Consider the following 27,760-nt stretch of genomic DNA (forward strand, 5'->3'; position numbering starts at 1 on the left):
CTACACTCATTGTAGTGTAACTAAAAGAGGGGTCAGGTTTACCTGAGCCAATGCAAACTATACCACTTTATCAAAACTGCGTTTTTCAGACAACCTGATAATAACCAATTACAGTAGTCCAGCCTAGAAGTAATGCATTTACTAGTTTTTTCGCATCACTCTGAGACAGGATATTTCTAATTTTGGACATACTGCAAAACTTGAAGAAAGCAGCCGTACATATTTCTGTAATATTAGCATTGAAGGACATATCTTGGTCAAAAATGACTCCAAGGTTCCTCACAGTGTTACTGGAGGCCAAGGTAATGCCATCCAGAGTAAGAATCTGGTTAGATACCATATTTCTAGGCTTTTCAGGGCCGAGTACAATAACCTCAGTTTTATCTGAATTAAGAAGCAGAAAGTTAGTGGCCATCCAGGTCTTTATGTCTTTAAGACATTCCTGCAGTTTAACTAATTGGTGTGCGTTATCTGGCTTCATGGACAGATAGAGCTGGGTGTCATCTGCATAGCAGTGAAAATGTATGCTATGTCTTCTAATGATGCTGCCTAAGGGAAGCATGTATAGTGTAAACTGAATTGGTCCTAGCACTGAACCCTGTGGAACTCCATAATTAACCTCAGTGTGTGAAGAGGACTCTCCATTTACATGCACAAATTGGAGTCTTTTAGATAGATGTGATACAAACCACTGCAGTGCAGTACCTGTAATACCTACAGCATGTTCTAATCGCTCTAATAGGATATTATGGTCGACAGTATCGAATTCAAATAAACCATTCCTCTGCAGGTGATCTGTTAGCTGTTTGACAACTACTCTTTCAAGGATTTTTGATATGAAAGGAAGGTTGGAGATTGGCCTATAATTAGCTGTAACAGCTAGGTAAAGTGATTGCGGTTAAACTACTGATGGCCTGTGGAGATTAAATAATTAACAGAGATAGGTTGATCAGATTGAAACATTAATTAATCGTAGTACTTTCTTGAACAGTCTTGTAGGATGGGGTCTAAAAGACACATTGATGGTTTGGGAGACATAAATACTCAGAAGGATCGACCTTGGTAGACTCTTAGTTTGTTATGTCAAATCAAATTTAAACAAATTATAAATATTTTGCATTGAGATCCACTACGTCTGTCATGGCCTGGGTCTAGGGATCCAGGGCTCATGTATTTCTGTTCATTGTTCCATGTGTAGTGTTTTGGTTGTATCCTCTCGCTTCTTCCTCCGTCTCCCTGTGTGTGTTTATGTACGTTTGCGCTCTCAGATGTGTTCCTACACTGGAGGCTTCCACACCTGCCGCTCATCAGCCATCACCAGCTGTAGCTGATGGCCTCGTCAAGAGCGCCCTATTTAAGAGGGTGGCTGAGCTCTAGTCGGCACTAGATCCTTAACGCAAAACTTGTTAGTATAACTGTGGACCAAGAACACTGTCGTGATTATAGCTGATCCTGCTAAGCTGAGTATGTTTGTGTGTTACCAGGAATTGGGGAGCGGAGGGTGTTTTTGGAGATGTTACTTTTTCACCTTTCATGGACATGTCCACTGTGTGGGAATCAATGAGAATTGCCACTGCCCATATGGAAAAGAAATAGTAAAAACTTATATGTGATTACTCATGAAAGTGGCCACTTTCATGAGTAAATCATATAAGGCTTACATGATTTACTCATGAAAGTGGCCACTTTCTCCCTACCTTCATATATTGTTTTAGTAAGTATCCAAAACATACAAGTTGCATTATATAATTTTTCAAGGGATCTTATATCTGTTTTCACTCTTATATGCTTTTCATACAAGTTTCCACAAGACAGATACAAACTTTATAAGATTTATATATATCTTTTCCATATGGGTGGGGCCACGGTGCTGGGATTTCTATATAGTTGTGTTTTTTTCCACTCACTATAAATAAATCCAGTGTTCATCGTAAGCGTGATGTATTTCTGTATATTGTTCCATGTATAGTGTTTTGGGTCCTCCTCACTGCTACTCCATGGTCTGCACCTGTCCGTGGCAACATCCCTCTTTAAGGCAGATACTTGTATTTTCTGACAATTCAATTCCATTCAAAACATTTGTCTTACAGTGCATTCTGTGTAACACACCTGTACAGTCAATTACTGACATGTACCCAACTTTCTGGGGACAGTAATTGTTTTTCTTCTTATCAAACCTGTAACATGAGATTAATTCACAGTCTGTGTTTGTTTTGCATTGGTGCAGATCTACATGCCTTCCACTGAGTATATTTATTCGAAAATGTAAACAAATGTTGCAACCAGATATTTATGTTAATGGTCAAAAATATAATGGGTATGGAATATGTCATTGGTATCTCCAATCCTGTACTTTTCTTGCCAAGAAGATGAAACTTGTCGATGGCGCCAAATAATAAGTTTTCAGATGATAATTTTAGATTTACTGTGTTCACGCATTTCTTAATATTCCACCTCCATTGTTGTTTGCACAATTTGATCAGAACAGGTAATCAGAGCTTTGAGGTTGAGAAGTCTGGGCTCAGACCACTCTATATGTATTTTTTGGAAGAAACACTGGTGTGCAGCAGAAAAATTACTGAATATATCATTATTCAATGTGAATATAATTATATGCTAATCACAGATTTTTCATAATGAACTCCACATATGACTGTAAGATTGTCAGCACTCTTGGCAGCAAGATGCCTTGGGCCTGGCAGAAACCAGCTGTAGTGCTGAGGCAGCTGTCTGTCTTTCCCATTACAGGAGTAAAGTTAAGCAGGAATTCAACAGAAGTACAAAAGATTTAAGGATGAGTGTCAGGTCACAATTTTAAGACAAATATGATGAACTTTATCCAGCACATCATTTGTGGATTCAGCTTTTTAAATCCAATTAAAATCAAACCACTCAAAAAGATCCTCTGGAACAGAGCAGAGTTCTTGAAACAGAGCTTACTGAACAGAGCCATATGTAGAGCAAAACATAACATCACAGAAGAACAAGACAAAGCAAACCTGGGTGAAAAGCTTTAAGCACATGTGCGTCAAAAACTAACAAAGACAAAAAAAGATTAAGACGAGGACACACAAACCCAAACCAGATGCATCAAATCAGCCAAACTCTACCAACTGTAAGAGACAAACCTGTCAGCATAACCCATAAAACTGCCATAGTCTAAAATAGTAGGCTAAAGCAACCGCTGCACATCACCAGTGATGCACCTAAGTATATGGGTCATAAACAATTTAACTATGTGGGTCACTTGCTTAACATTGTAATTCCAGTATATAAACACTCCTGCATAGGTATGTATAAAAATATATATGATTTCAGAGTATGTTTCATAAAAAAAACAGCAAGACTCACATGTGTTTTCGCAGACTTCGGTGAGCAGAAGAGGCTGCTTGAGTTGTTATGCCTTCTCAATTTAACTGTATTGTTAAAGATCAGGAAACACACAGAGACCACACCGCTAACCTGCACTTGTACTTATTTTCTGTTTGACGTCACTGCTAGACTGTCTCAACACATTTCCACCACAGAAAACCCTGATGTCATTTTTAGATGTGGTCAACAGGTTGTTTATATATAATACTTACTTCACCTGTCTGCAGTTTTTTCTTAGATGATCTCACATTATCTTACAAGAACAATCCACGAGCAGAAAATCTATCATCAGCAACAAAGCAAAGCACTTCCACGTCCATGGTTCGAGTTGATCTCAGGTTCTTCATTTGAAAATCTGCCTGTGATCTAAAGTAAAAAAGAAGGGAGGGGGGGGGAGGCATCTTTGAGGTCTGAGGCTATTATGGTTTTAAAGATTTTTCCCCTAGTTCCCTTTGAGTTTTAAGTGCATTAGTCAGCCTGTTCATCAAAATCATCTATGCCAGCCACACCATCATCTTTAGGTTGATCCTCATATCGCTTCTGCAACAGCACCACCTGCAGTTTCTCTAGGATAGTGTTTTCCTGGGATGATAGAGGAAGAGAAACTGCAACTTTGCTCCTGGTTCCATCTTTGAATATTCACAGGTTTCACCCACAAACTTCCCCAAACTTTTGTTATCTATAAAGACCACACCAGCTCACTCAGAAAGCCAGCTAAAAATGTCACTTCTGGTCCGATTGGGGAGGGGACCAGAGAAAACTACAGTTCACCTTTGTTTTGGCAAGTGTCATTACTGCCGAAGTGAATTATTATTTTGTGAAGTTTACATTTATTTGCAGTTTCAGGTTTCCATTCAGTGCCGTGTGCGCTGGCCCCTGGTAATTGGCTGCTTGTGTTTCTCACTTCAGGTTTGTCAAAACGGAACTGGCAATAAGAATAGTTTTTTCTTTGGTGTGTGTGTCACAGAGTGCCAGAAAATGATGTGAAATGTGAACATGTTGGTGGCGTACTGGGGGCTTCTATTTAAGACTACAGCTCCTTCTCACTGTCACCCAGTCGGCCTGGTTTTTGCTGGGAAAAGCTACTGGTACAGGTGCCTCGCTAGGAGAGTGTGCTTTGAATATAGCACATGGAGATTACAATATGAAAAGAGTCTTATTCTAAAGGTTTTAAATAAACAGGTACAGAGATAAGCTAGGCAAAACAGCGGGGTGCACTTTAACAGGAAAAGGATGTGATACAATACCACAGAGAGAACCAACTCTAAGTGAGAGCGCCAAACACTCGATAAACTCATAACGTAATGAATGTTGGGTTCAAATGCAGGGGATCCTGCAGTTCACGACTGAGAATTAAAATAGTCCAAATTCTTTTGGCTCCAGTAAAATGATCAGTGTGGTTATTCTCCCAGGTGTTATACTAAAGTGTAATGTTCAACATCAATGAAAAACAGGATTTATAGGGTTTTTGTTTTCTAAAAAACTAAAGCACAGAGCAGTGCTGTGAGTTTAGGTGTAAATGAATACACAGTGACTCAAAGTACAAAACAGACCCACACTTTGTCACAGTATGCGATAGTATGCTATGTTCAGCACTGTGGTGAAAAAATCTCACTATAGCTTTGCACATAGAGTAAAAAAAAAAGAGAGGAAATAACTGTTGTGGTTTCACATGCTTGTCATACAACATAGCAACCTGCAAACATACAAAACATAAAACAAAAGAAAAAGACTCAAAGTTTTCTTGATCGAACTAAACTAAACTCTTCATAGTCAAGTTACATTTTCAATCTGACTGACAGGAAGGTTGAGGGTTAGAAAAACCACTACAAAGGTGGTTTATAGGTATTGCCTAAACTTTTTATACAAGAATGTCGTGGTAATTTTAGGTTTTTAATGATTTCTTTGAACTCTTCCACTTTCAAGGTGAAATGATTGTAAAACATGCATGTTTGAGGAGTTTACAAAATAAGAACTGCGTGTACAAATGTGAATTTCTTTTCTTCTCTGAATTCTCCGTAATTCAAACAGGATCAGAAGAGAATCGTTGCTTTTTGTTAAGTTTACGGACATGACTTATGAATTACATCTATATGAGCCTTTACACCAAGGTCCTGTTTTACCAAAATAGTGCCGTACAGCTTGTCACATTGTTGCTTCGCCAGTCAAAAGGGAAATGTCAACACAAGAGTCACATTTGTACACGTCATCACACGTCTTCATTAAATGCATTTCCTATACTTCAGACCAAAAACGTGAAATCAGTCAGTAGGGTAGCAAAACAGTTAAAATCTTTTTCCTTTATAAGCATCAGCAGTTAAGACATCTTAACACAAATCAATGCTGAAAGGTTGATATCTCAAATGCCTTGTAAGACACACAGAAATTCAGTTTTCACATATTTTTTTGTATGAAACACTGCTGACATTCACGCTGTCCATGTGTTGTGTTGAGTTCAGGCTTGTGTTGATTTTTTAGCTTAGCAGAAGCTCCTGTGGTTCACGAGGACTTGGATCTATGACACGCTGTCAGAATCAAAGCAACAGCTTACTGGCTTAACTCACAGCTGTAGCAATGTCCAGCTGCTCCTTCCTGCTCTTTCACTTGTTGAATGTTGCCTCTCCAGGACACCATCCTCACCTGGGACCGAAAAGTCTTACTGAGGAAAAAGTAAACAACAGGGTCCAGACAGATATTGAAAACTGCCACCATCGTGGTCATCTCCATTATATAGTTCAAGACTGAAACAACAGAGCGATTGCTTGTCAAAAACGTTGAGGGAAGCCGAACTAGGTGATAGGGGACGAAACAAACACAGAAGATGCTGACCAGCACTAACATGTTCCTGCGAGACTTCACAAGCTTCTCGGAGCCAGAGGAGGCCAGCTGTGTCTGCTGTGCCTGCAACACCCTGCGGGAGGTGCTGTAGTAGAAGAAGACCATGGATATGAAGACCACGAGGAAGATGATGGTGGATAAAGTGTGGATGATTGTGAAGAACAAGCTAATTGATGCACTAATGAATGGATCACAGCAGCTCGGGATAGAGTTCAGAGGCTTCTGGGTGATGAAAAACAAGATGGTGTAAATAACTGCTGGAGCCAGGAGACAAACCCAGGTGACCATGGAGATGATGTGGGCAGCTCGCACTGACTGCAGAATGTGAGTTCCTGAAGGGTGAACAATCTTCAGATACCTGAAGAGAGAAAAGAGGCAGTATGCAATTTCACTGATCAGTCACAGTGGAAGAGAATCTGCAGAAGACATAACTGAGTTACAAAGATGGTTAAAATGCCTGCAATCGTCCAGGTAAGTAAATCTCCAAAAGTTGATTCTGTTCATCTGGACGTAGCGTTTTGTGGGAGAAACGTTTGTGACTCATCCAAGCGATTTCTTCAGTCTCCAGAGACAAAACGCTACGTCCAGACGAACAGGATCAACTTTTGGAAAGTTACAAAGAGATGCCTATGCTTGGATCAGGGAAACGGGGATTGTACTTACCTGTTAACAGCGATGTGTCCCATGAACAGGATGCTGGCATACATGTTGAGGAGCAGGGCAGAAGCTCCAAAACTACAGTAGAGCTGCTGAACAATGGTAGACTTGCTGGCATAGAAAGTGATTCGCAGTGGCAGGGAGAGGCAAAGCAGGAAGTCAGCAGCTGCCAGGTTCTTCATGTAGACCATCAAGCTGCTCAATGTCTGCTGCTGACGACGAAAGTAAAATTTCATGATGAAGCCATTGAGGGGTAAACCCACCTGAAAGGACAGACATGAAGAAGGCAGGAGTTTAGTGCATGCACAGCGATCTTTAATAACATTTCTGACAGAACATAATCTGAAGATTTGAAACATACCAGAAACACCAGACTGTAGACCAGCATAAAGAAAGAGTTGACTGATGTGGCGACAACATCACACGTCTGGCTCAAAGTTGAAGTCATATTTTTTAAGTCACTCATTTTTCCCAAAGCTGAAAAATAAATCTGCCTTCAGAGATCCCTCTTTCATAGTCTCTTAGTGTTAATCAAAGTCCAGTTTTAAATGTTGCCTTTAAGATTCAGTAAAGCTCTCTTTATACATGCTACTTTCTGGAGGAGTTTACTGAAAGTTTAATTCTATTCAGTTTACAGTTGTCTCAGGTTGCTTTCCCTACAGTCTTGCAGCTTTGAAGACAAAGTTGAAAGCTTAACATGCAAGTACAGAAACCACTGTTAGATGTCATCTCTCATCTTTAGCCTACATATGCAATCCAACACTGACTCTTAACTGACCCATTACTCTGAACATTATAAGCTGTTTTCTATACCAGCATTTAACTGGATATAATCCTTATCAAGAACTTGTGACATGGGATTGGTGCACAATTTATGAAGAAATATCCACGTGCAGAGAAGAAATTCCTGAATATATTACATTATTGAATATACAACGCTACGTACAATGGTGTGTTCATAATGAATGCTACAAATGAGTGTAAGGTTGATTTTCAGGTCAGTTAGCATTACTTGGGCCTTTGTCAATGACAAATTTGTTATAGTGTTACAGGTTTCCCATTTGGAACACAGTCAGAAGCCAACGTTGGCATTGAGATGGCAGTACAGAAGGATTATACACTGCTTCTCTTCTCATGAGTCAGGAGCTGGTTAAATCATATTTTTAGTTAAGCATGAAATCACTAAAAGTACAAAAAAACTTGAGGTTGAACAACAAGCAAGACTCACCTTTATTTCTGCAGTTTTCAGTGTGCAGGAATAACTGCTTGAGCTGTTAGGGGTTCTTTTATAGTACTGCTTTAGATCAGGAAACAAGCAGTGATCACACTTCTACACTGCCCGCTAACTTATTTCCTGTTTGCCTTCACTGCAAAATAGTGCAACATATTTAAAACACAGAAAAAAAACACAGTGTCATGCCCTTTGCAGCCAAGAAGAAAAAAAAACATGTAGGCCATGCACTGACTACTGTAACCTGAAGAGTAAGTATCCTTTGCCACTCGTTAGATCTGCTCTGGAGCCTCTCCAGTGTTTGACCTCTGAAACATTTTACACTTGGTCCATATCAGGGAGGAGGATGAATGTAAGGCTGTGTTTAACACATGTTTAGGACATTTTGAAGATCTTGTGATGGCTTTTTGGATCACAATTGCACCTGCAGTCTTCCAGGACTTATTTAATGATGTGTTAAGGGGTGGCTGTAGCTCAGGTGGCAGAGCAGGTCAGCCACTAATCAGAAAGTCGGTGGTTCGATCCCAGGCTGCCTCCTGGCTGCATGCCAAATATCCTTGGGCAAGATACTAACCCCATGTTTGCCTACTGGTGGTGGTCAGAGGGCCTGGTGGCGCCAGTGTCCGGCAGCCTCGCCTCTGTCAGTGCGCCCCAGGGCAGCTGTGGCTACAATGTAGCTTGATGTAGCTTGCCATCGCCAATGTGTGTGGGTGAATGCCTGAATGTAGTGTGAAGCGCTTTGGGGTCCTTAGGGAGTAGAAAAGCGCTATACAAATGCAGGCCATTTACTTCTTGAACATTTTGATTTTAGTTCACTTGAATTATATTCTGATTTTTTTTTGAGTCTCTAAACACTGGGTAGGCTGCAACCTTGTGCATTATCCTCCTATCAGTTAACCCCCAAAGAACAAAATTTGAATGTGGGGTGATTGTGAACTACTCAAGGTTAGGCTGGAGCTGGACAAATGGTGACGCTGGTTGGAGGGAGCTGAACCGCCTTTTCTCATAGAACAATAAAAGCAGTACCAAATGACACTTCCTAGCCCTAGAAAAACTGCCCACAGTGTCACACACCTCTAAATTATTTATTGACCGTGTTTTCAAACTACATCAAATTCTAATAGAAGTTGTGCCTGACAGAGGACTGTATAGACAGATCTCACCATGCATTCACACATCACTTCCAGCAGAACTGGTGGATCTGGACACAGACCAGAGAGGTGAAAATTGGATACCCCAAAGGTGGAGAATGATAAGGCTGAGATCATGTGGGACTTCAAGATGCAGATGGATGACCTGGAGCACTCAGGGCAGAGACCCCCAAATGGGTAGATGGCTCCAGTACATGAAAGGAATGACATCCAAGATCTCTGTCTAGTTTAGTGCAGTCTTAACCCTTTAAGACCTACCATAGAACCAAGTCCGCCAGAGCTTATATTATATTTTTACATGGTGTGGTGCCATTTTTGGGAGCATTTCAAGTTGCTATACATCAATACAGCTGTTATAGCCCAGATTTTAATAATATGTATTCATTAAGTGCATAGTAATTACATAAATTGCAAAAAAGTGCAATAAACTACAAAAAAATTGAAAATCGTTTTTGCTTTTTTAACATATATTTCTAGTTAGAGAAATTTAAGAGGCTTATCCCTCAAAACTGTAAATACAAAAAAGTTGCACAAAATAGTTTCCTACCACAGGAAATTTATTTTGAGTGTCTTCATAGTTCTATTTTTGAAATACACCAATTTTTATATACTGCAGGAAAAACAAAAATAAATATTATACCGCTCCGAAGGTCGGACGGTCCTGATCCCCAAGGACCCCAAGAAGGGACCGGTCTCCTCCAACTACCGACCAATAACCTGCCTCAGTACTACATGGAAGCTCCTGTCAGGCATCATATCGGCTAAGATGAACAGGCACATGGGTCAATACATGAGCGGGGCACAGAAAGGGATTGGCAAGAATACCAGAGACGCAAAACACCAGCTACTGGTAGACAGAACAGTCAGCCGAGACTGCAAGACCAGACTGACCAACCTGTGCACTGCCTGGATTGATTACAAGAAGGCCTATGACTCAATGCCCCACAGCTGGATACTGGAATGCCTAGAATTGTACAAGATCAATGGGACCCTAAGAGCCTTCATCAGGAACTCAATGGGGATGTGGCGTACAACACTAGAGGCCAACTCCAAGCCCATAGCACAAGTCACCATCAAGTGCGGGATCTACCAAGGAGATGCTCTGTCCCCACTGCTGTTCTGCATAGGCCTGAACCCCTTCAGTGAGATCATTAACAAGACTGGCTACGGATACAGACTACGGAACGGAGCAGTTGTCAGCCACCTCCTGTACATGGATGGGAGAAGTGTAGTTGGATGGTAACAAAGAGAGGGAAGGTAGTCAGAACTGAGGGGATTGAACTACCAGAAGCCAACATTGCAGACATAGAGGACAGTTACAAGTACCTGGGGATCCCGCAGGTGAATGGGAACCATGAAGAGGTCGCTAGAAAAGCTGCAACCACCAAGTACCTGCAGAGGGTCAGGCAAGTCCTGAGGAGTCAGCTGAATGGTAAGAACAAGATCCGGGCCATCAACACGTACGCCCTGCCTGTGATCAGGTACCCTGCTGGGGTAATAGGCTGGCCAAAAGAAGGAGATAGAAGCCACTGACATAAAGACAAGAAAGCTCCTTAACATGCATGGAGGGTTTCACCCCAAGTCCAGCACCCTGAGGCTGTACGCTAAGCGGAAGGAAGGGGGCTGGGGACTGGTGAGTGTCAGCACCACAGTCCAGGATGAGACAACGTACATCCAAGAATACATTGGGAAGATGGCCCCAACTGACCGAGTGCTCAGTGAATACCTCAGGCAGCAGAAACCCAAGAAAGAGGAGGGAGACGAGGAACCATCATGGAAGGACAGGCCCCTGCACGGTATGTACCACCGGCAGATAGAGGAGGTGGCTGATATCCAGAAATCCTACCAGTGGCTGGACAAAGCTGGACTGAAAGACAGCACAGAGGCACTAATCATGGCAGCACAAGAACAAGCTCTGAGCACAAGATCCATAGAGGCTGGGGTCTATCACACCAGGCAAGACCCCAGGTGCAGGCTGTGTAAAGATGCCCCAGAGACAATCCAGCACATAACAGCAGGGTGCAAGATGCTAGCAGGCAAGGCATACATGGAACGCCATAACCAAGTGGCCGGCATAGTGTACAGGAACATCTGTGCCGAGTATAACCTGGAAGTCCCGAGGTCAAAATGGGAGATGCCCCCAAGGGTGGTGGAGAATGACCGAGCTAAGATCCTGTGGGACTTCCAGATACAGTCGGACAAAATGGTGGTGGCTAACCAACCGGACATAGTGGTGGTAGACAAACAGAAGAAGACGGCCGTAGTGATCGATGTAGCGGTTCCGAATGACAGCAACATCAGGAAGAAGGAACACGAGAAGCTGGAGAAATACCAAGGGCTCAGAGAAGAGCTCGAGAGGATGTGGAGGGTGAAGGTAACGGTGGTCCCCGTGGTAATCGGAGCACTAGGTGCGGTGACTCCCAAGCTAGGCGAGTGGCTCCAGCAGATCCCGGGAATAACATCAGAGATCTCTGTCCAGAAGAGCGCAGTCCTGGGAACAGCTAAGATACTGCGCAGGACCCTCAAGCTCCCAGGCCTCTGGTAGAGGACCCGAGCTTGAAGGATAAACCGCCCGCAGGGGCGTGCTGGGTGTTGTTATATATATATATATATATTAAAACCAAGTCAACACTGAAAGTACAAACATCACTAATGTCACATAGCTTTGCCGACATGTGGCCAACAGCAATGTTTTAATGTTCTTCATTATTAAACATTCGCACATAAATAAGTGACGTCATATTCAGTACTTACTTTTGACAGTTCACTCTTCAGCCGCTCCCTTCTGCCGTATTTTGCGGCAAAATTATCCACACCCTCCGCCGCGCTATGAATTGTGGGATATATGGGACCACGAAGTGTGCACCGGACCACGCTTGATATTTGGGGAAATTGATGGAGCATTTCGAGTATGCATTTGAAGTACACTTCGAATTGGGACAGCCGTCGTGGCGTGGCGGTGACGTAACCGCACTTAAAATGCGTACTTCAAACGTGCAGACCCTGAATTGGGACACAGCCACTGACAGCAGCAGCAGACCCATCCTTGGCCTCCAAACCCTTTGACATTTTGTGTGTGTTTTCTGAGGAATGTCCCTATTTGTATATAGTGTACAGTTAGATTCATGTGTAAGTAGTCACTGAAGCAGAAGGGAGGAGCTGCCTTGTTATTTTCTGTCTTGTTTTCTCCTGTTTATCCAGTTAGGGAGCTAGGTGTAGCATTTGCATTTTATCCCTTTGTTGTTTCAGCAACATTAAATTTAAAAACTGCACGTTTGAGTTAAAATATATATTTATAATTTTAATAAATGACAAATTAAAAAAGCATGAACATTTTTTTGTATCGAAAAAATATCGAACCGTGACACCAAAGTATCGAACCGAACCGTGAATTTTGTGTATCGTTGCACCCCTAATATATATATATATATAATCTATATATATATCATAATAATCTGACAATACTATAATATTGGCCATATTATATTTACATTACCACAGTGAGATGATTTTAGTCTCATGAACAACATTAACTAATTGTTCTTTACTAACTAATCTTGAAATGACTGTTCAGTACAAAAATGAAGCCCAACAATCATGTTTTACAGTCCCGTGGTCTCAGCCTCAGATATTCAACTAATCAAAGTGATGTCATGACAAAAACGAATGACCAACAAAACATTTTTTCTCCTTCATTTCTGTCACACAATGCTGTATGTAACGTTTCTCGCGGTTAGTATCATGGTTGCTAGGCAACCTGAACAGCGCGACGAAGGCTAGACCATCCCATTTCACAAGCCTCTCACTTCCGCACTTCTCGTACTTATAGTACGCACTGTACGTAGTGCGCGTACTTCAAGCATGCAGACCCTGAATTGGGACACAACCAGTGGCTGCCACAGGTCAACTGCTGCTGAGGGATTTTCAAAGCAGTCACAAGATCAGGGGACCAATCAGCAGCCGCCAGCTCTCCAATGAGGAAGGACCTGTGGACTCTTAAAGACACAGACAGAAACAAGAGACCCCTAGGACTCCAGTTTCGGCCAGGGCCGTAACAAACCTAAAAGGGTTGGCATAGTAAAAAAAACAAAACAATTTGCCATGTCTTACAGACATGCTTTGTTGTCTGGGTCAACTGTATAGCAAGAGACAGAGAGAGGCGTTGAAAGCTCCAACTGAACTTATTGTTTCAGAGGAAAACATGAACACGGTGTACAGTCGAGTCTTAATAGCTTACTTACAACTGGGCTCGTCAGGCACTCTTCTTGGCTGCAGTGGTTATTATTATATTTACATGCTTCCAGCTCCCGTTTCTGCTCGATGACAACTCGTACTTTTCTACTCTCCTTTTTCTCCCTCCCTCGCGCTCACAGACACATAACGGATATGGCAGTCCATTCTCCCTGCGGCACAGACTACACTGCCAATGAGTAGGGATGTGTACCGGTCTGACATAAACGGTAGTTGCCTTTTTTCCTGAGATGTGATACACTTTGGATTCTAGCCAATAATTTTACCTTTGCAAGGATAGTAAGCGGGCCAAGGTACGTACGTTCTTTTAGAGAAGAGCTACAGATTAAAAATGCCCAAGGCGAAGCGGTCAAAAGTCTGGCTGTACTTCACAGCAAAAGATGCAAACTCAGCAGCCTGCAACAAGTGCTTTAAGCTGATACTGTGATACTGTCAAAGGAGGTAACACCTTGAATCTGACGACAAACCTTGAGACATATAGCGTTTTGTTAAAAGCCGAGAAATGCACCGTATTTGATAGCTTGCTGTGAGACCTCACACTGTGCACATCTACTGCGGGTGTGGTGCCTGTTATCGGGCCCGGAGTTTGCAACATCCCCCAAAAACCCAAAGAGTAGAGTCCTGGCCCCTAGCCCTGCCAGTGTAGCAGAAATGATGACGGATGATGATGCAGCAGCAGCCGTTCTTCTCTGGGCGAGTAGCTTAATGTTGTTCGTGTGTAATTTACGTTGAGTAGGCTAACCACGTTATTACATTAATGCACGTAAGGTGAACTAGCAAACACCGTTGTAGTTACATGCGGCTGTCTTCTTGTTTGATGGCAGATACTCTCTTCACCCTGGCCAAAAAGGCTAAAATGACCAAAGAAAAAGTGGAAAACAGCTGAATATGAGAGGTTTTTGGATTTTTTCCCACTGTTTAAGCACTGCTTCCAGCCAAGAGTGATACCATATATGCCCTATAGCTGCAGAAAAGGCTAACATTGTTATCTTTTTACAAAAAAAAACAGCTAAACGTGAGAGGTTTTTGGACAAAGTTTGTGTTCTTCATTCTTTAAGCACCAGTTTAAGCACCGTTTAAGCACCGGCACCATTTCAAAAGTACTGTTTTAGCACCGGTATCAGATAAAACCTAAACGATACCATCCCTACCCACGAGGCTACATTCTTTAGGGCTATACCTGTAACACTCCGCTTTGCCTTCATATTAAATTATTCTTAAAAATATTTCCTCACGCCATTATGAGACTCGAGATTGAGACACAGGCATTAGAGCCTCTTAATGCGTGTTTTGTTTAGGTTTCCACCACCGTGGAATTACCTAAAATAGAGAGGGCATAGCCTAACATACGAAACAGGAACAGACTTCTGTGTAAGCAACTGTACTCTGAATACTACCTTTTTAAACAGTACCACTAACGGAAAACCGTTACTCATATTTTGGATTTTAAATATGTAACGGTGGTACATGTATTCCATTACTCTCCAACACTGTTTGTAGAAAACAACAGATTTTGTCTTGTTTTAAGCTTATTTGTTTTGCAAGGAACTGAACTCTGATTGAAACCGAACTGCTCCTCTCTCTCTTCAATCCACTGTACAACAACAGTCTCCTGCTTGTCTGTGAAGGTTCTCAGTCATCCAGCTCATCGTAGTCTAAGGACCTTGGAAAGAAAAGAGTCTGGACTTCTTTAAGTTGTTTGAAGACGTTTCACCTCTCATACAAGAAGCTTCTTCAGTTCTAAGGTCAAATGGTGGGGAGTCCCAGATTTGGGGATTATTCCCCCGAGAGGGACAATCGACCCCCTAATGATCCTCTACCTAATCACATTATTGATATATGTAATACACATATATACAGGAGAAGATGGATGAATGGATTAAAGATATTCTTAAATTCATTGCTAGTTACAGTTAAGCAAGATGTTCTAAGAGCAATTGGAGGAGAGTCACAGATTTTAAGCCCTATGCGAGTGTCCCCAAGGGGGTTAGGGACCCCTTAGGGATCTTCTACGTAATCACATGAGCCAAGGTGTGAAAACGGGTTTAGGTCACAATCAGCCAGGGTTTCGGGTGAGCTCATTGTGAAACCTGGCCCCACCCCATCATGTGATTTCCTGAGGCCAGATGGCCCAGGATGTGAGTGGGCGTTAAGGCGTCTGGCAAGGGATCTCAAAACTGGATTATAGATGGCAGACAGCTGGTGTCTTTGCTCAAAGATGGTCGCTCACAGTGGACAAAAATGGCGTCTTTCACTCCTCTTTCTAACCATCTGTCCTCTCTGTCCAAAATGTGAACATTGGCATCCTTAAGATGCAGATGGACTGCTGAGTCTTGTCCTGTGGAGGTGGCTCTTCTATGTTGTGTCATGCGCTTGTGAAGTGGCTGTTTGGTCTCTCCGATGTAGAGGTCTGGGCATTCCTTGCTACACTGTACAGCATACACCACATTGTTAAGTCTGTGTTTTGGCGTTTTGTGTTCGGGATGAACCAGTTTCTGTCTGATTGTGTTGCTGGGTCTGAAGTACACTGGGATGTCTTTTGCTTTCCTTTCCAAAAACTCTTACAGATTCATTCATAACCAAGTTATTTGTTATGGACTTCTCATGGGCCAAGATCAGAAAATTCCTCTTTCTTTAACGTAACAAAAGTAAATAATCTTTACTAAAATCGCTGAGATTATATCAGTATATGAAACGTAGAGAACTGTTGAGGGCAGAGTTGAAAGCTGCTTGATGCCTGCTTCTGTGCTCACAGTGTTGTGTCTGTCTCCTGCAGACTGTTAATGTCCAGATGCTCCTTGCTGAGCTCACTCTCTTCAGTTGCTTGTCGGATATTGGTCACAATGGCCACCTTCCTCATCTTTGCCCGGAAAGACTTACAGAGGAAAAAGTAAACAACAGGGTCCAGGCAGACATTGAAAACTGCCACCATGGTGGTCACCTCCATTACATAGTTCAAGACTGAGCCTACAGAGTCATTGCTCCACAGAAGACTATAGGGAAGACGAGCCAGGTGATAGGGGACAAAACAAACACAGAAGATGCTGACCAGCACTAACATGTTCCTGCGAGACTTCACAAGCTTCTCGGAGCCAGAGGAGGCCAGCTGACTCTGCTGTGCCTGCAACACCCTGCGGGAGGTGCTGTAGTAGAAGAAGACCATACATATGGAGACCAACAAGAAGATAATGGGAGACAAAGTGTGGATGATTGTGAAGAACAGCTTGATTGATTCACTAAAGAAGGGATCACAGCAGCTGGGGTTAGAGGTCACAGGGGTCTGGGTGATGAAAAACAGGATGGTGTATGTCACAGTCGGAACCAGGAGAAACACCCAGGTAATGATGGAAATGATGTGGGCAGTTTTTGCTGTCTGCAGGATGTGAGTTCCTGAAGGCTGGATGATCTTTAGATACCTGAAGAGAAAAGAAATGGGGGTTGAGTAGATGAATCAGTCACTATTCATTAATCAGTCACAGTGGTTTCAGATCAGTAGAAATTAATAAAGTCAAAAGTGATGTCAGTGATTTAGTCAGGCTGTCAGAATTTGTAGTAAAAACATTGTCATGAAATGCAGTCTGAATTCAGTAAAAGGTTCCTCTAATCTTCATCATGAAGTTTACCTGTTGGCAGCAATGTAGCCCATGAATGTGATGCTAGCGTACATGTTGAGGAAGATGGTACAAGCTCCAAAACTACAGTAGAGCTGCCGAATGATGACAGAGCTGCTAGCATAGTGGGTGATGCGGAGTGGCAAAGAGAGGCAGAGCAGGAAGTCAGCAGCTGTCAGGTTTTTCAGGTAGATCTTCAAGCTGCTCGATGCCCGCTGCTGTGCTCCACAAAAGTGGAACTTCATGATGAAGCCATTGAGGATTAACCCCACCTAAAGAAACACAGAAAGTATGGAGAGGACAGGACTTCAGCACATATACTGAGAACCTTTGTGCACTGTTAAAAATGTGTTAATCTGATTATTTGAAACTTACCAGGAACACTAGACTGTAGACCAGCATAAAGAAAGGATAGGCTGAAGTGTTAATAGCATCGCAGGTCTGGTTGGAAGATGAAGTCACATTTATTGCGTCAGCCATGTTTCTAGAGTTGAAAAATAAATCCAATTTATTTAGTTCAAGAAGGAGCAGTCATAGAAATCCACTGCTCAGTCTTAATAACCAATTATTCTAACACTTTATCATTAGTATTGTTTTTTAATTCATTCTTCTTTTTTTTCAGATCTAAATCACTATACTCGGTGTCTCAAGACCAGTGTTGGGCAAGGTACTTTGAAAAAGTAATTACTAGGAAAAGTAACCATTGTGTTACTTTAAACTTTTATTGACCCTCTGGGGACCAGGGTTTAATTGGCCGTTTTTGACTACTTTGCCTACTTGCCTTTCTTTTCAGCATGATCTCACATGTCTGATCTTCCTTTTTTTTTCATTTTGACATACTGCATTAACCCTTTAAAGCCAGTCAGAGCGGGCACGCTCTATTTTGCATAACTATTTTTAAATCCCGGTAGCACTGCAACCACGTAAGCTAGCGCAATAATTTTTTTTGCATATGAAACCGGAGGAGTTGTACTTACATCTTATGCCATCAGCTTGTCCTAGGTCACAGTTTCCTTCCACATATAGCTTTGCAAAAACTGCATAAAAAGCACTTGCAGCAACAAAAACATAATATTCCAGAAACACGCTTTGCCGATCTCATCAGCTGTTCGTAACACTTCCTATGTCCATCAGCGCGAACTATTGCATGTCCTCCATGTCCTGCCCGAAATCGGAAGTGACGTCATTTTGCGGAAATGTAATTTTTTTACTATCAGGGCCTTGTAAGGCTAAACTGATGCTTTTAAAAGTTATGTTTGACTTTATGACTTTCTGTGTCTTTTCTCGGATGCTTATGACTCATATGCTGGAAATAGTTTAGTTTGATGCATATGCTGTTTTGGTTTTTTTTGCAAATTTGCAGTATAATATTTATTTTTGTTTTTCCTGCAGTATATAAAAATCGGTGTATTTCAAAAAGAAAACTATGAAGACACTATTTTGTGCAACTTTTTACAGTTTTGAGGGATAAGCCTCTTAAATTTCTCTAACTAGAAATATATGTTAAAAACAGAAAAACGATTTTAAATTTTTTTGTAGTTTATTGCACTTTTTTGCAATTTATGTAATTACTATGCACTTAATGAATACATATTATTAAAATTTGGGCTATAACAGTTGTATTAATTTATATCAACTTGAAATGCTCCCAAAAATGGCACTGCAGCATGTAAAAATATAATATAAGCTCTGGCGGACTTGGTTCTATGGTAGGTCTTAAAGGGTTAACACAATTGATCTGAATTCAGACAAAAAACATAAATTCAGAATCAAAGTCAATTTTTACTGTAACAACCAAAATCATATTTAAAAAAATCATTTTCATGGCTTGATGTCAGGAGTGTCGTGTGTGGAGGCAAGGAAGAGACGACCCAAACACAGAACTCACGGTGAAAAATGATGCGGATTTATTGGATTGAGAGAACTGACAAAGCAGGAACGGCAGGACTGACTAACTGACTGAGAGACTGGTTGAACATAGGCAAGAACGACAACAATGACGATATCAATACACAGGCTGAATGATGACAATGATTGGAAACAGGTGAGTACAGGGTTGAACATAATCTGACTAATGACATGCAGTGGAACTAGAACATGCACAGAGACAGAAGGGTGACACAGATAAACACTAGCACGTAGAAAATAAACTGAACACGAACAAACTGAAATCACTGAGTCAACGACCCAGGAACCCTGACACTTGACATCCAAATATAAATTGGAAATTCTAAAAACCTACGCACAAGTTTTACAAAGAACAAAGTTTGCAGCTATTTGCCTCAAAACGCAGCCACATGCCTGATACCTGCAGGCCTTACGGTAGGAGGTGTATCACTCATTTTTTTCACCTGGAGACAGCGTTTACATTGCAATCTGCCTTTGGGGGCTTTTTGACAGTAACTGGGAGATTCAGCAGTCGCCTCTTGTTCTGACACACAACACAAAACTATCAACTACACAACACACTAATTACACTCTCTAAACACACTAAATGCCACAAATCTCTCACATCTTAAAACGCTCACACAACCATCCCTCTTAAAACCTCCCCCTCTTCCTAAACATTGTACATTTTTCCACCAATAGGAAAGGTGTTTTTTGTTTTCTAAACTTTCGGGGGGTCATCAGCAGAGACTGCATTCTAGCGCTGTCCTTAGACAGTAAATTTGACGACAGTATTCAGAAAAAACACAGCGTTGTTTTTTATTTTTATCATGACTCTGGTTTTACCTGGCCTATCAACACAATTTAAAAATGGGTACATAGCATCTTATTACTATGCTACCTTAAATTGGTCATATGACTGGTTTACCACAACTACTTTATTCTTGCTCAGCAGTGCTCATGCCCCCTCCCCCTATCATAACTCGCACATTAAAGTATCAACTGTTTAACTTCCTTCTCTAATCTGATCAATGTTTCTACATTTGTTACTTTCCTTACTATCTGGCTTTTCTAAAAGCAAATTGAAAAGCCGAAATTGGGTCACCATATGCCTCAGTACGTAGATTAAAGCTGTCATCTGCAATAGCAACTGGATAAAATCGTTAACAAGGGCCACAGTATGTGTGTCGTGTATAAATACAGAGAAGAAATCCCTGTATGCAGATGGAAAATGACCAAATATATTGCATTACTGAATATACAACACTTTTAAATATAATGTTGTGTTACTCACAGATTGTTCGTAATAAATGCAAAAAATGAGTGTAAGGTTGATTTGCAGGCTAGTTAGCAGCTCTTAGTTAATAAAAAAGTGTTATAGAGCTGTAGGTTGTGCATCTTGAACACTGCCAGAAACCAGCTGTGATGCTGCGATCGCTGTATCGAAGGAACATAGTGTTTCTCTTCTAGCGTGTCAGAGCTGGTAAAGTATATTTTATATATGCATATTTTAAGGTAAACATGAAATCAGTAGAAGAAAAAAGTGGAGGATGAAAAACAAGCAGGACTCACCTATGTTTCTGCAGTTGTCAATGAGTAGGAAAAGCTGCTTGAGCTTTTATGTGCTCTTTTATCGTACTGCTTTAAATCTGGAAACACCGCGATCACACTTCTACCCTGCACTCTCACTTACTTCCTGTTTGTCTTCACTGCAATAAAAGTGCAACAGATTTAGAAACACACAAAAAACATGTCACTGTCTATAGAGAGAGAGAGAGAGAGAGAGCAAAGGGGAGAGACAAGAAAACTCCTTATCTGCATTTTAAGAACGTATGTGATACCCCATAATGTGTGGTAGCGTTATTATGTGATTTACCTTTTGTGTATTGTATAAGTTTCCAGGTGTATTTTTGTTAAAGGAGGCCTTTAATTTGGTGATTTTGTGTGGAGAGTCAACATGTTGTGTGATCCCAAGTTGCGCCACAAGGGGGCACCTCCACCTTAGTGAGACGGTTTAGTGTGAGCTACTGCTCGTCTTCAGATCTGGCAGAAGCAGGAAAACACACTACCTGTAGTCCACCTGTTTTTTTCAGGTTAGTAAATAATAAGGCAACACATGTGGTCCACATGATTAAGATGCCAAATAAGGGTAAAACCCGACCAACAGTTTGTCTTGGTGGGATCTGTATTTGTCTGTTTTTTCTCTTTGAAACGTTTTATGGTTAAGAGAGCAGAGCTAGCTTAGCTCACCGCAGTAGCCTTTGTCTTTGGCTTCTTCTAAACTGAAGGCAGTCTCTTGTAACAACAGTACACCACAGCTCCTCTATATTAGTGAGTTCACAGAGACAGTTTGATGTTCTAGCACTGTAATTGTCTAAAGTTAGTGTAATAACAACTCTGGTCACTCTGAAATGTTGATGTGGAGATTTCCAATACAAGTTTGTATCTGAACAAGTACGAATGTTTGTTCTATTAAACTATGTGTGGGGAAAAAGAGTGTGATGTGTAACTTTGAGTAACAAACAACAGATATGACTGTTTAGATTTTTTTTTATATTATTTTAGTTTACTCAGATTTTAGTAATGTGACACAAAGAGATTAAGAAGTTTTTGTAATCTATTGTGAAGACGTGAATGTGTATAAATAAAGCTTTAGCAGATGCGGGAGAGGAAAACACACTACCTTTCATCCATCTCATCATTTGCTCTTTTTTTTCAGGACCATATATAAGCTGTTTGTTGCCCTTTTACTAGGGGAGTGTTACATACACTAAGCAGAAGGAAGGCACCCGGAGACTAGATAGTGTCTGAACCCCTTTCCAGGACGAAACAACAAAGATTCATGAATACATCAGGAAGATAGTTACGACTTATTATTTGCTTAGTAACTATCTCAGACAGCCGAAGCCAGAGAAAAAAGAGGAGCAAGAGGAACCATCATTGAAAACATGAAAACATGGTATTTAGCACCAACAGATAGAAGAAGTGGCTGATATTAATCTAATATTAGAAATCTGGACCAGTGGATGGACAAAGCTGGGCTGAAAGATGGCACAGTGGCACTAATCATAGCAACACAGGAACAAACTCTAAAAACAAGATCAATAGTGTCATGGTCCATGCTGAGTGTCAAGGGTGTTGCTGTATGTTTCCATTCTGGCCCATGAGTCCAGGTTCTGCCTGTCTGGGCTAAGTTCCTGTTTCTGGGTGTATATTTGCAAACACTAGATGAAAGACCCATGGCCTCACGATACAGATTCCACAGTCAGGTAATTTTGGGGATACAGATGGTGGGCTCCACAATACTGTCTGTAATCTTTTTATTTTTACCAGTCATCATATTATTTACTTGGATTATATTCTGATTTTTTATTTTATTTTAGTCTCTGAAGGATAAATGGGTCCAATGCAATGTGCTACAAGATAGAAGAGTAAAGATAGTAAAGATAGAAAAATGTGAATTTCACTTTTCATCTGTCTTTTGGTCACTGGACGTGTTGCTTTGGCCCTGGCAGAGGCGGACACATTGTTCACCATCTCCTTCCTTATCATTCCTGATTGCCTTATTAGGTCCTTGTCTAATCTCGTCTAACTCGAACCTGCATAAAGTCTCACAGTCTTGTTCTCTAAAACCTAAAGAATTATGTATTATTATGGTACCTGGGATAGTGTCCAGTTCTGATCTGACCCTGATAAGGAGGGATGGATGGATAGATAATTCATAAATTAATTGCTAGTTACAGTTAAGGGACTACTGAGTGAACTGAACTCTGGGTCTTTGCAGCCTGGCTACAGTGTTGGAAAGATTAGTGGGGCTGTTCCAATTTTCCTAACTTTGCCGAGAGCTTTTTTTATAGAATAACAAACAGTTTTAACAGAACAAACTTTTCTTTTAAATGACTGCAACATCATTTTCTTTCTATCTTATGAAAATTTATGCTTAAACTTATTTATTGTTCCAGTAACCCATCTGAACAGTTCACTACACACATGGATGGTGGTATTTTAATAAAGCTCTGTCTTTAATATCAAATGGTTTCCTACTGTAGCTCCACGGTCTCCTCTCAGATATGGACAGCCTTAACAGAAACAGAAAGAAGCCAGCTGCCCATCTCAATAAATGGTTCTACAAATTGTGTGTATATAAGTCATGTCCAAATTCATGGGCTGCATCCTCCTGAGGACCCGGCCTTTACAGTCTACGTGGGCCGGGTCCTCAAAACGTCGGGTAGGCTGAAAGTAAACCCCTGTGAAATTGGACGGTGTAGCCTTTGGATTTGTGTCACTGCTGTCTCGGTGGAGTTGAATAAACTCGGCCGTGTGCTCTTTGCGGTGAACTGAAAATGATGTGCCGGGAGTTTCCTGTTCTCTGCTCCTCGAGCTCTTGGATAGCTATTGAGCTGGTGGATAACAGACATCTCTGAAAACGTCAGAGCACTTTTGCAAATATGTGATATCTTGATAAACCGAGCAGATATTTAATGTTTACACAGCTACATCCCCGCCTGCAAATATGTTAAAAGTTTATTTTTTGACCCAGAAAGAATAATAAGAGTGATATTAAAAACTTAGTTGCGGCCGCCATTGTTGGAAACTGGAATTGGAACCGAGCTATGAATTCTGGGATAGGTTGGGCAACTAATGACAGACCCGACCCATCCTTCAAATTCAGGGAAAAAGAGGACGCATTTGTCGACTGCATTCGGAGGAGTCTACGAATTTGGACAGCCTTCGTTGCGTCGCTTTGACGTAATCGGCCTACAAATCCATCCTCAGGAGGATGCAGCCCATGGATTTGGACATCCTCACAGCCACAACTCATTAGACTAGGAACCCATTTTACATCGTGGGCCACATAAAGCCCATATTGATTTGAAGTGGGATGAACCAGTGAAACAATGAAAAATGAACATCCATCCATTTACTTCCGCTAATACTTTTCAGGGTCACAGGGGGCACTGGAGCCTATCCCAGCTGTCATAGGGCGAGAGGCGGGGTACACCCTGGACAGGTCGCCAGTCTGTCGCAGGGCTAACACACAGCAACAGACAACCATTTACACTCATATTCACTCCTGTGGTAATTTAGATTAATAAATCAACCTATCCCCACAAGCCGCATGTCTTTGGATGGTGGGTGGAAGCCGGAGTACCCAGAGGGAACCCACGCAAACATGGGGAGAACATGCGAACTGTCACGATTAGTGGAGCGGACTCAGGCGCAGACCACAAGCTTCTTCAAATCAAAAGTGAATTTATTTACAGTGTTCCCCACGGTGAAATATATATACACACACAACGGTGTCTGGGGAAAAGGGGTTCCAGGGTCCGGGAGTGAAAGGGGCAGGAGTCCAGGGAGGGGAGATTTCCATACAGCCCTCGCAACCACACACAGCTCCTCTTCTTTCCTCTATCACTCTTGCTCACGCTCAGTCACCGTGCACAGGGAAAACAGGTCCAGGGGAAATCTATACACAGACAGAGAAACAGTTAGCCTCCTGGTTCAGACGTAATCACGAACAAACTTTGCAGAGTGCAGGACGACTGACGCTGATGGCTCAACGATCCAGCGACGAGTAGAGCAGACTCGCCATCTTAAGTAGGACTCCAATTCTCATAATCAGCGGCAGGTGTGCTGATCATCTCCAGGTGCGTGGGCCAGGAGCAGGAGCCCATACTGAGCTCCGCCCCGGCAGGAGAAAGAGAGAGTGGAAGAGGACGAGAGAGAAAGGGAGAGCAGAGGTGAGAGAGGAGAATAAACAAAACAAAGCGCCTGACTGCTGTCAGCTGGCGAGGTGCGGGGACCATTACACGAACTCCACACAGAAAGACCCCGGCCTGATGGAGGACCTTCTTGCTGTGCGGCAACAGTGCTAACCACCGTGCCGTGAAATATGAATATGAATATGTCAAATTTACATTCATGTATTCATTGATTGGCCTGCATTTTTTTTAAAGAATATCTTTGTCAATTTACAAGAAATGTCTTATTTTATTTTTTATACTAGATATTGAAAAACATTTCTTGGTTATTTAATTTTTTATGTAGTATTGTACTTCATTATCATGGTGTAGTATGAATGACCTTTAGTAGGAAAAGCTGTAATACATGGTAAATGGCCTGTATTTATATAGCGCTTTACTAGTCCCTAAGGACCCCAAAGCGCTTTACATATCCAGTCATCCACCCATTCACGCACACATTCACACACTGGTGATGGCAAGCTACATTGTAGCCACAGCCACCCTGGGGCACACTGACAGAGGCGAGGCTGCCGGACACTGGCGCCACCGGGCCCTCTGACCACCACCAGTAGGCAACGGGTGAAGTGTCTTGCCCAAGGACACAACGACCGAGACTGTCCAAGCCGGGGCTCGAACCGGCAACCTTCCGATTACAAGGCGAACTCCCAACTCTTGAGCCACGATCGCCACAATACATATAAAAATACAATTAAAAATCAAAATTTTGTGCCTTCCAGTGGACCAGATTTATGTTTCACACCGCTGCAATTGAGGGATAAGACGACTTTTTAGTGTAACAGAGAATCTGAAAATGAAAACCTACATGTTATCCTGCAATGCCAACTTTAATACTAATAAACTTGAAAAAAAAATATCTTTATCAATAGGCAAACTGAAAAACACAAACAAACCGGAACAAAAGCAAAGCCATGAACTGAAACCTGAAATTATTGTGTTAGAAAAAAACAAAGACATCAGGAAACAACATATGGCAGTTCCAGAAATGATGCTCAGTAGTGACGTCAGCTATGTCACACAGTTTTTCCTCATCTTTCTGGGTGAGTGGCTTCATTGTCCTGGAAACACATGAGTTCCTCTCTGTTAGTTGTACAGTAAATAATTGTCTCAAATTAAATATAAATAAAAGAAAATTGAGTCATCAAGTCCTGGAGCAGAGCACAAAGCGAACATATCAAATGTTAAAATTCAGTAATTGTCCTTTTGAACAATATATTTTCATTTTGAACTAATGACAGTGAACATAATATTTCTGTTTTTAATGCCTGTGTGTGACAGTAATGAGACACGTTGTTGAAGTTTGTAAAATAATAGAGTCACAGTTATAGTTAAAATAATGAAAACATGACTTCAGCTGCACCACAGTTACTTAAGCATAGAAACCAGTTGGTGATCCCCTGGCAACATCATGTTGCCATGGATAAAAACATGGCAACATGAAACTTGCTGGTTGTTCTTTGGCTAATGCTGGTTAAAGTCACTTGTACTGAAGGTGTTTCACCAAAATCCTCCTTGTTTTTTCTTTGGTCACTTTTGTAGATGTTAACTTTTCTAAATCACTCATTATTTAGTCCGTGAGGTGTCACCACAAAGTTTAGACTATGATGCAAAATGGAAACTGTCAAGGTCTGATGATCTTCACCGGTCGACTTGCGTTGGTGTGGTGTTCTCACTTCCTCTCCCTCTCATTTCCCTCTGTATGTGTTGTTTATGTTTATCAAGGTCACGCGCTCTTGGGAGCGTTCCCGTGCTGGAGACGTCAAACCTGCCACTAATCTTCTTGCCTTGACTATTTAACAGAGGGCCTCAGTCAGCCCTGGAGTATTAAGTATTAAGTGGAACTTGGAACTGAGAGGAGAGAGGAGGAGAGTTATGAGAGCTGAATCATCACTGAGAAAAGGGTTTGGAAGTCACTGTGTTTTTGCACATCACTACCATGGACCATGCTAGAGCACTATATATTGTACACAGACAGTGTTGGGGAGTAACAGAGTGCATGTACCAGCATTACATATTTAAAACAAAATTTTAGTAACTGTAGTCCATTACAGTTACCGTTTAAAAAGGTGATATTCAGAATAAAGTTACTTTGTTGAAATAAATGAATTACATAGCGGTCTGTTCCTGTTTTATATGTTAGGCTATGCCCTTTCATATGGGCAGAAATCTGTGCCATCAAAAACTGAATTTGAATAAGTTCAATTTGAATTTGAATTGCTCGGATTGAATCTGAATTGTAACTTAAATAAATGCTTTTAAAAACAGAATATGAATTAGCCTAATTTGAAATTCAATTTATTGGTTTGAAAATGATCATCACTAAACTGAAATTGAATTTTATAGTTTGAAAATGAATTCATTTGCTTTGAAACCATATTTTATCCTTTAAAAATTTAGCTCTTGAATAATTTCAGTTTCACTTCTCACCATTCAGTTTCAGTTCTACAATTCAGTTTCAGTTCCAAAATTCTGTTTTTTTGGGACTTACATCCGGTTCCGGTTCAAAAGTAATCAAGCGCAGATTAATAGAACTACGTTTTACTAGCGGACCGAAAGTGTTACTGACGGGAATCTACAGCGTCTTGAGCTGAATTAAGACTTCAGAAGTCATTCGTCATGTCGAATGACCAGCGGATAAACTCTCAGGTTGTTAATAAATGTATTACATGTAAAAGAACAAGCATCATGTTGACAAATGATAGCCGTACAGTAACTTTTATGCTTATTGTAGTTGTTAGCTAAAAATGCTAATTTAGCGTAGTTTGCCCTGGATTCAGCTTTGACAAACAAATATGATCGACTGTTTCTTGTAGAATTCCAAAGTTGTCATCTTGTACCCTCTCAGAGCCCTGAACAGACCCCTACAGTAGGGAAACATAGAATAGAATAGAATAGAATAGAATAGAATAGCCTTTATTGTCATTGTACAGAGTACAACGAAATTGGAGTGCCACTCCCTTGGTGCAAGATAAATAATAAATATAAATGTAAAATATAAAA

At 41.3% G+C, this 27,760-nt stretch overlaps 2 protein-coding genes across 2 annotated transcripts; both read right to left on the minus strand.

Annotated features, from left to right (window-relative positions):
* Positions 1-5,919: 5,919 nt before the first annotated feature.
* Positions 5,920-7,333, minus strand: LOC146673145 (P2Y purinoceptor 14-like). The gene is made up of 3 exons (XM_085402630.1): positions 7,229-7,333; positions 6,874-7,130; positions 5,920-6,568 (listed from the first exon to the last, which is right to left on the minus strand). Exons 1-3 carry the CDS (start codon positions 7,331-7,333, stop codon positions 5,920-5,922), a joined length of 1,011 nt encoding a protein of 336 aa, XP_085258756.1.
* An 8,916-nt stretch (positions 7,334-16,249) lies between these two features.
* Positions 16,250-17,591, minus strand: LOC146673146 (P2Y purinoceptor 14-like). The gene is made up of 3 exons (XM_085402631.1): positions 17,487-17,591; positions 17,124-17,383; positions 16,250-16,916 (listed from the first exon to the last, which is right to left on the minus strand). The coding sequence occupies exons 1-3, from the start codon at positions 17,589-17,591 to the stop codon at positions 16,250-16,252; spliced, it is 1,032 nt and encodes a 343-aa protein (XP_085258757.1).
* Between the last annotated feature and the right edge of the window lie 10,169 nt (positions 17,592-27,760).

This window comes from Rhamphochromis longiceps, linkage group LG3 (genome assembly GCF_057381845.1).
Source record: "Rhamphochromis longiceps isolate RC_006_pf linkage group LG3, R_longiceps_female_GT1.1, whole genome shotgun sequence".
NCBI classification, from domain to species: Eukaryota; Metazoa; Chordata; class Actinopteri; order Cichliformes; family Cichlidae; genus Rhamphochromis; species Rhamphochromis longiceps.

Coding starts and splice junctions, on each gene's coding strand:
- LOC146673145 (XM_085402630.1), bottom strand. CDS start 7,333: ATGAGTGACTTAAAAAATATGACTTCAACTTTGAGCCAGACGTGTGAT. Junction 7,131..7,228: donor TCTACAGTCTGGTGTTTCTG/GTATGTTTCAAA, acceptor CTGTCCTTTCAG/GTGGGTTTACCCCTCAATGG. Junction 6,569..6,873: donor GGACACATCGCTGTTAACAG/GTAAGTACAATC, acceptor TTCTCTCTTCAG/GTATCTGAAGATTGTTCACC.
- LOC146673146 (XM_085402631.1), bottom strand. CDS start 17,591: ATGGCTGACGCAATAAATGTGACTTCATCTTCCAACCAGACCTGCGAT. Junction 17,384..17,486: donor TCTACAGTCTAGTGTTCCTG/GTAAGTTTCAAA, acceptor GTGTTTCTTTAG/GTGGGGTTAATCCTCAATGG. Junction 16,917..17,123: donor GGCTACATTGCTGCCAACAG/GTAAACTTCATG, acceptor TTTTCTCTTCAG/GTATCTAAAGATCATCCAGC.